This window comes from Antedon bifida, chromosome 9, assembly GCF_963402885.1.
Source record: "Antedon bifida chromosome 9, ecAntBifi1.1, whole genome shotgun sequence".
NCBI lineage: Eukaryota > Metazoa > Echinodermata > Crinoidea > Comatulida > Antedonidae > Antedon > Antedon bifida.
Window position 1 is genome coordinate 16322628 of NC_136234.1, and position 8947 is coordinate 16331574.

The 8947-nt window shown below is 31.1% G+C and overlaps 1 protein-coding gene across 1 annotated transcript; it reads right to left on the bottom strand.

Moving 5' to 3' along the window:
• Window positions 1-6196: 6196 nt before the first annotated feature.
• On the bottom strand, window positions 6197-7642 carry LOC144852689 (uncharacterized). Its single transcript, XM_078710633.1, has 2 exons — window positions 7229-7642; window positions 6197-6459 (listed from the first exon to the last, which is right to left on the bottom strand). The coding sequence occupies exons 1-2, from the start codon at window positions 7600-7602 to the stop codon at window positions 6255-6257; spliced, it is 579 nt and encodes a 192-aa protein (XP_078566759.1). The 5' UTR covers window positions 7603-7642; the 3' UTR covers window positions 6197-6254.
• Window positions 7643-8947: the final 1305 nt, after the last annotated feature.

The window sequence follows — 8947 nt, forward strand, 5'->3', positions numbered from 1 at the left end:
TTTGTAATCAAACAGTATGTAATGGATTTTAATTTTACTTTGCAGTGCTTACATCAGTGTACTGTACCTACAAGTCCCATTGTATCATCGTATTCGGGATTGTCAACGTTGGACCACTCAAGTCTATTTCCAGTTTATTGATCAGTATAGTAGTAACGTAATTGATAGCTTATATTAGTTTTTGCTTTTTTGTCTCTCCAATCCAAGTAAACTTTTGTAATGAAAGTCCTACAATTAAACAAGTGTTAATGTATGGAGTAATTTATAATCCTTCCATAAGCTTCCTAATTACATGTACATGTATACAGTAAAGGTACGTAAAAGTGTCAAATTTTATATCTTATTTGTTTTGTGTATTTGCATTGTATTTCAGAAGAAAAAAACCGGCTACTAGCCTACATACATTTTGGTACTGTAAAGTAATATTAATTTAAAAATATTAATATTTAATTATTTGCATATCTACAGACGTACCACCACCATTTTCAAAATTCAAACTGTTCTAGCAATACTTTCGAATTCATAAATAACAATGGACTTGCCTTTTGAACTTCAAATTACGGATGGTACCCAAAACTTGCAAGAATGTTCTGTATTTATTTTTGTTACAATGAATTTTACTGACCGCATACATTGCATACTTATAATAAGCATTTAGCCTACCAGACGTATGTAATGTTAAACTTAATTTCAATTCGTTTTGTATCAATGGATTTAAAGCATAGAAAATGAGACTTCAATTGTAACTCCTGCAAATATTATAATTTTGCATACGTTTGACAAGTTTCCTCGGCGCTGTTGAAAAATCTGTTAATCAGCGGGGATCATACCCGTCGAAGACGGGTTCTAATGCTAGTTTAAATATAAAAATCTTCATTGAGAAATATAAAAAATCTATGTATAATGACATTAAAAAAGTAAAAATATAAAAAACATCATTGATCATGACAACAATAAAAATATATTTGCAGCCAAACTTCCATCGGTACGGTTGATAACTGCGCCTGTATTAATCCTATATACAGTATAACTTTATGAGCTCAGGGCCTACCTGATTATATTTTAGCTGTCCGATCACGACAGGTAATATAATATAGGATCTTACAAATCAAGTGCCATTTTCCATGTTTGTTTATGCCTGTACATTATATTCCTCTATATATCTCCGAGACATTAACGTTGTGGTAGTCTGCATTAGGCGTTACGTCTATAGATACCGTATATGTCAAATACTTTGGAAATTCCAAATTTATCGGAAATTACATTTCTATTGATAACGATCTGTCCACTCACAGAGTGATAACAATATCTGAAAAAAGTATTTCATAACATTATCGTAATCACAGTCGTATTTTGATAATTGTCATTGTTAGTTTCCCGCATGGCCCTCTTTTCGAAAAAAAAAGAAGCCCATCAAAAAAATTCCACTTCCTCTGTTTGCAAAAGCACGCTATGAACATAATTCTATGGTTAAAAAAATGTCTCATATTCCCAATTATTTTAGTAGTAACAATTGACAGCAAAAGAAAAGAACCCCCTTCTTTATAGTTTGTAAGAGTAATCGTGAAAACGGAGTCTATCTCGAAAAGAAGCCCATGTGCTTAAAAAAAGAACCATTAAACAGGTCACAGAAAGATAAACATAACAATTACCCGAGTGGTAACTGGTAGATCCCAGATCGCTAGCATTCAAACATAGGTATCTTAATTTGGCAAGTGTTTATAAAACACGACATATAGAATTAAATAACACCTAATAATTGTTCCTTATATATCAAACATTAGAATGATATAAAAATTAAAATGCTACTTACAATTATATAATGAAAAATTAACCCCAAACTTAGCTACAATCCAACGGTCTGTCAAGTGAAGGCTTGATAACACAGGCAAACCCTATTTGAATTTTGCCGCCTTTTTGAGGATGTTTTAGATTTAAAAAAAATAGTTTTTGCTATTTTGACACAGTCTATTTTAAGCCAATGCTCATAAGAAAAGTATGTATGGAATCTATGAATATTCAGATTTCTTTTAAACTATTCAAAATGATTGATGACATACAAGTGTTCTTAAATTGCAAATAAAACACTGTGGTGCTTTAGAAAATAGGTAAAAAATTTACCTCACACTGTCAGCGGGCAATGGATGGTGAGTTTTAAAACGTAAAATGACACATACTTTTTGTAACTTTACAATGTCAAACATATATCATAATGTTCAGTATTGTCTGCAGTTTATTTTGAGCTACTATCCAAAATAATCCGATTAATAATAGTCGAGATATTTAGATGGGAACAAGAAAATCAAGTGTTTTTGTAGAATATCACGATGCCCGTGGAATGTATTGAGGCAATTTAGATATTTCGTTGCTCAAGAGATTCATATCCTGCAACGGAATAGAAGTTAACTAACGTGATGATGTCAAACTATGTTGATATAAGTTTGTGGTACACCACGTATGTTAGTTCTGAAAAGAACTGTTCAGTTTCTCGACATCAACGCATATTGATCGAAGCTCAGAGAGAAACTCAACTCAAATTCTTTTCAGAACTAACATGCGTGGTGTACCGCAAACATTTGATTTCTCAATGAAATTTTCAAACAATATGATGTCAAACTACACATGCATTAGGACTTTTCAAGGATGGCAATTTATCTTAAAATCTGGAATAATAAATTATTGCTCTAAATAGGCCTAAATCATGAGAGCTATCACTTTTTTTAAATGACTAAGGCTTAATTTGTAGAATTGAAGGTTCATTTGAGTTAAAAGAGGTTTAGTGATGATTATAGACACTGCACTTCTTCAGAAGAATGACCAATCATTTCCAATATTTTTCAAATCTCTTCACTTGTGATCAGAAATAGGCTAAGTTTAATTTAAATTAAAATGTTTAATTTTTCTTTTTTGTATTTTATTTTATTTCTAACACCATGTTTTAAAATCCTACTCTGAAATATACGCGAACCTGTAAACAAAATTAACCAATGCCAACAAGTTCAGAATGCTGGGATGACGAGCCTAATTAATGACGATAACGACATGAAAATGTATGACCGCCCTCTTGAAACTTTTAAGTTTAAAAGAGCTCTGTCTGCACTATCAAAAAGTATGTTTCCAAATATGGTAGTGATATGACGTCATCGTGTCAATATATATGGGCTCATCACATTTTTGTATCACATCAAGTTTGATGGCCTAGTAGACAGAGCATATTAAATGTTTATTTTTGTTTACTTTATGTCTGTAGGCACATGTGACCAAGGATTACCTAATTTGCATATTTAAAAAATGGCGGCAATTTGTCCGATATCTCCGCAAGTCGTAGAGAGCTGATTGTTTTGCCAGAATGTTCATAATAATATACTGTATTTCTATTTACTCTAATTTATTGATCTTATTCATTTTATTTCCTTTCTAAAATATTTATATATGTAAGATAGTAGTATATGACTATACTAGGTGTGATTTTAAAATTTATTTTTTTAAAAAAGTATTGAACAAAAATATGTATCGTATCCAATGTTGGAAGATAAAGGTTCTTGAATCTCGTCCCAATCCAGTCGCTTTGTAATAAAATATTTGGTATAAGTCATTATATTCAAAATAATGTGAAATAAAACTAACAGTTCATTTTATATTGTCAATGAAAATAGTGCGAATAGTTCTATCAACAGATGATGATGTTCAAATAGTTTTTCTTTAGATAAAATAAATATAAATGTATAGGCTATTGAAAATTTGTTGTGGAAATCGAATCTCCGTCTATAAAACAAATGGTCATAAGAGGCTATAGTCATGACGTTAAATGAATCATCTTCTTGGAATTTCCAATTTAAAAACTGATTAAAAAAAAGATGGGAAGAACCTACGGTAAAAAGAAAAACATAGGCGCTAATGCAGTTTCGTACCCACCCCTTAAAATTACTCAAAATCTTCATCCAACCTACTCACGAGTTGTCTACAACATCCTGAAATCATAAAATTGTAAAAATTCGATATTTTTTTTATTTATAACTATTTTTAATCAATTAATACTGAGCACCCTTCAGAAATACATCGCCAGCTTAGCTTCGCGAAAATCGTCGCTAGGCCTGCCGATAAAAGTACGGAGGCCTCACAGGACATTAACTCTTGATAGAGTAAACAGTTGCGTTCTATAGAGGGCGTAATTTACTAATGTTTAAAGCACGCACTAAATAATAATTTGCATTATTTCCGACATGAATTTCGTATTTTTAATAAAGAAATAATATACAATTATTGTATTCATCATTGTGGGTATCATCATATGTTATGTTTTTAATTTGTTTTTCATTTTTAATAGTAGAATTTCACACAGGAAAGAAGATAAATTGTATGGGACTGCTGACTTGAAGATTTAAGTACTACAGACCAATTTTCCTCTGTTTTAGTTTATTTTACATTATGATTTGTAGGTCAAATAAATAAATAAAATGAAATAAAAAGAATTACAGTACTTCGTTCAGTCCTGAGCTACATTGTTATAACACAATAAACAAGGAGCTTATGACAAATTAATTGTTTTAGTAATGTTATCACTATATTAGAAACACTAATGGTTTCCTTGTTTTAAGATTTTATAGAAGTATATAAATTAACATTTGTTATTCACCCATGAAAGACCTCTTCAAATACATGGAAATAAGAAATGCAACAAAAACAGAAAGATATAATTTATTGAAATGTAATGTACAGTAATAAAATGATAATTATAATAAAAATGTTTTCCATCAATTACTAGAATTTATTTTACTTCTGCTGACACTGAAAACATCATTTCATGTCTTTCATTTCTTCCTTTTTATCTTCTTTCCTGTTGTGTTTATTAAAATAAAATAAAAATATAACATTTAATAATGAAGCAACTGTTCCTTTATTTATTTCAACAATATTTTACGAGGGTGGTCCATCCAGCCGAAGCTGATCATTAAAGACCCTCACAAAAATATAATTTGACAAGACAATAACACTCAAATTAAAAAGAATTTCTAAAAATTAACAACATAATTAAACACAAAATATTTCTTTATGAAAAAACTTAAAAGTTCGTTTCACGAGGAATATTTTTTAAAGACATTATAATATGACCATAACAGCGTCCTCTATTGATCGATGCCCTATGAGGCCTCCGTACTTTTATCGGCAGGCCTAGCGATGATTTTCGCGAAGCTAAGCTTGCGATGGATTTCTGAAGGGTGCTCAATTATCAATTGATTAAAAATATTTATAAATAAAAAGTTATCGATATTTTACAATTTTATGCTTGCAGAATGCTGTAGACAACTCGTGAGTAGGTTAGATGAAGTATTGAAACAATTTTGAGTAATTTTAAGGGGTGGGTACGAAACTGCATTAGCGCCAAAACATATAGGAATGTATGATTCTTAGGCCTATATAGAACAAATAAAATATTATTATTGCACAAATAAATAAAGCGTTTAAGGCAACACCTCTAAGCGATTCACAAAGTGCATGTAAAATCAGTATCACAAAATATAGATACCGAATGTATAAATTGAATATGTACCGTACGCTCGAGGCTTGCCCATATGTCCGGGTTTTCCCGAAGTTTTAATAATGCCTAGAATATTGAGACTAAATGGTATTATATTGGATATTGTCCGATTTTGTAGTAAAATAGACTGTGGTATGAGATGATACGGATATCAGGAAAAACAGAGAAATCTACGAACAATTTGCACTTACCGTTTGAATCGCACAACCAACACGCCCAGTTTGTGGTAACATGTGTATATGAAGCCGCTGAGTAAACCATTAAACAATACTACAGATGCAGTTAATTGAACGGATATAGGCGTGTCTTCGTAATGATATATACGATAAAATACTGATTGTGGTTTGAGTGACGAATAAGATGGTTGTATTTCAAAGCTTGCTAAACATTCTCAACATTACCTTCCTTTTTTCCGGATGGTGATATGTATACTGACGAAGGCGGTGACAAAAGAAAAAAAACAGTAACAATATTGTTTCAAAACATGTTATTTCATGACATGTAGGCTACCTATAGCCAAATTCAAGTTTTGAGATACACTGTGATATTGAATATAACTATTACTTGATTTTAAACAATGTATGAAAGGCCTATTTTGTAGAAATGTATAAATCAATTGAACGCTCATTCCAAAATTCATGTTTATATGTTTGATTGTACCATTATGATTTTTCTTGTCGAATAATTAATAACGAAGAAAATGCTGAAATGATACTTAAACAACCTCAGAAGAATGACTAATCATTTCCAGTTTGTTCATCAGATTAATGTTTTCATATCTAAGCTTTGAAATCTCTTCACTTGCAATCAGAAATCGTTCAATTAAACTAGAATGTTGAAATTTTAATTCCTCTTTTTCGTCTTTTATTTCTAACACCACGTTTTCAAATACTTCATTCTGGGCTTCCAGTTTCTTAACTCTTAAATATAAAAAATAGCGGTGAACTTGTAAAAAGAAAACCAATGCCAATATACAGTTCATGAATGCTGGGATAATAATGTTACTGACTGTAGTAAATGACAATGATGATACAAACCAAGACGCCCGAAATACAAAAAGGGCATGATAAAACATATTGTCCTATTTAGTAGGCCTAAGAGAACGTCTAGGCCTAACCCATTTTCACATAGGCCTAGGCCTAAACAACTTCTACAAAATATTTTTATTTATTTCTTTATTCTGACATAAAATCATAGGATAAAAACACAATAAAGTACCGCGGACGGCAAACTTATTTCCATTGTGGTCCTAAACAAATATTACAGAATAAACAAGAAAACCACACTTAATTAAACATAATAAACATAGGCCTACATAATTATAGCAAATTAAATTTCTCTCAATCTAAGAATTTCACGAAAGTAGCCTTTAGATCTCTGTTTAAATAATTGCATTGAAGAGGAGCTTTGAACAAAATAGGGGAGTGAATTCCATAACTGAATGCTTGTTATTAAGTAGGTTGACCTGTTGTGAGTTCCAATAACTGGAATTTGGATCGAAATGCTGTCTATAATTAGGCCTAACCAAGACACCAGAAAATGTTTTTGATAAATGTTTGTGGTACGAGAGTAGATTCCATTTTTATAATCAGACAGCAGACTTACCAAACAACTTCTAAAAAAGGAAGGGGAATAACGTTAATGCATGACCGCCCTCTCGAAACCAACACATATTAAGATTAAGAATACCTTTCCTTCAAGTCAGCTTTCTCGTTCACCAGAATCAACTTGGCTGAATGTGCCGTGTTCCTACTTTCTTTCATAATGCTAAGTTCTCTTTCCACTTTTTCCAAAGTGTTTTGTAACACCAGATTAGCGTTATACAGTTGTCGACGTCTGTTCCTGTTCCATCTCCTGTCATGTTCCTGTCGTTCTTTAGCCTTTATTAGCTGTATCTCCAAACGGGTTTTCTCTGCTTCCAATTCATTCAGTTGGTCGATGTTTCCATTGTTTTCTTTGTTAAGTATCTCATTTTCAAAGTACAGTTTTTGAAGTTTGTGGTTTTGAGCTTTAAACTCATTTTGAATACCCAGTTCTTGGACCAATTTGACCATGTCCATCATAAAATTAGAGATAGAAGCAATAACTAGTATCGCTCTAATGTTTGTAAGATCAATCGATGTCAAATCAACGTCACAAAATACTGTTTTAAAAATGTGCAAGGGACACGCGCGTGCATGCTCGTTTCCGATACGCGCAATATCCCGCCACACGTACGTATGTGTATGTACGCACGTACAAAGAGTTTATGATCGGTAGCCGCGATATGATTATTCTGTATAGGCTTACAGTTACAATGAACTTTGCAAACAGTCTTTCAACACAGACCGGTATTAAAAATATAATATAGGCATAAGGTCGCCCAGTATAAATATAAACAAACAAACAAACAAACAGTAGATTGTAATAAGCTTTTTAAAATTTTTGATGGATTAACAAAAGCTAACAAAAATACACATAGTATACACATACAAAAAACATCTAAACTAAAAAAAGTTAACCCTTGCTTCTTAGTAGTAGTCGCAAAATGATGGATTTCGACTAAAACTTGTTGTTCAGTTGTGCTTTATGTTGATGATTTTTGTTAAAACGATATAGCGCCCTCTGTCAGTTTATAAATGTACTTGATTTGCATAGTGTTCTTATCTTATTCATTTTATTTTCCTTTTAAATATACAGTATTAATATAATAGTATACGAAAGGTCTGATGTGAAATGAAAAGGTATTGAACAAAAATAAGTATCGTATTCAATGTTCAAAGATAAAATTCTTGAATCTCTTCTTAATCCGGTCACTTTATAACGTATCTTTTTTGTAATAAAATATTTTGTGTAAAAATAATTACTCCTAAATGAGACATTATTACGTATAGATAAACGCATCAATTCCACCATTCGTCAGTTAGTTAATTCGCCGAAAATGTTAATAACTACGTCATGAGAAAAGCTTAAATGACGTCAGTGATTTCGATGACATCACGTTGTAGGAAAGTGTTATTTAATGAATTTTTTACCAGAATTAACTGATAGTATCGGTTTTGGTCGGTCAGTGAGGATGTGTATGTCTATAGATTATTTTATAATGGAGAAAGATAAATTTTGACTAAATGTGAAAACTTCAATTGAGTAAAGATACATTCTACTACCACCACTGTATACTATTACTAATTTTGGATGAATCAATTTAAAACTGTTTTAAAAAATAATTTTAAACAATGCTAGAAAAAGATGATGAATCGTAGTATGATTAATTAAAGATGATATGAAATCGATAAATTGATTGAACCATGATGATATTTTTTCACGATTAATATTAATTTTAACTGCTTGAACAAACATCATATTTACAGTGTTTATTAGTATGGATATACTATATACTAACTAAAAAGAAAAATTAGAAAAAAAGCC

Excerpts from the sequence above, each read along its gene's own strand:
- LOC144852689 (XM_078710633.1), bottom strand. The coding sequence starts at position 7,602 with ATGATGGACATGGTCAAATTGGTCCAAGAACTGGGTATTCAAAATGAG. Across the intron at positions 6,460-7,228 it reads AAAGCTGACTTGAAGGAAAG|AGTTAAGAAACTGGAAGCCC; the intron begins GTATTCTTAATC and ends TTTATATTTAAG.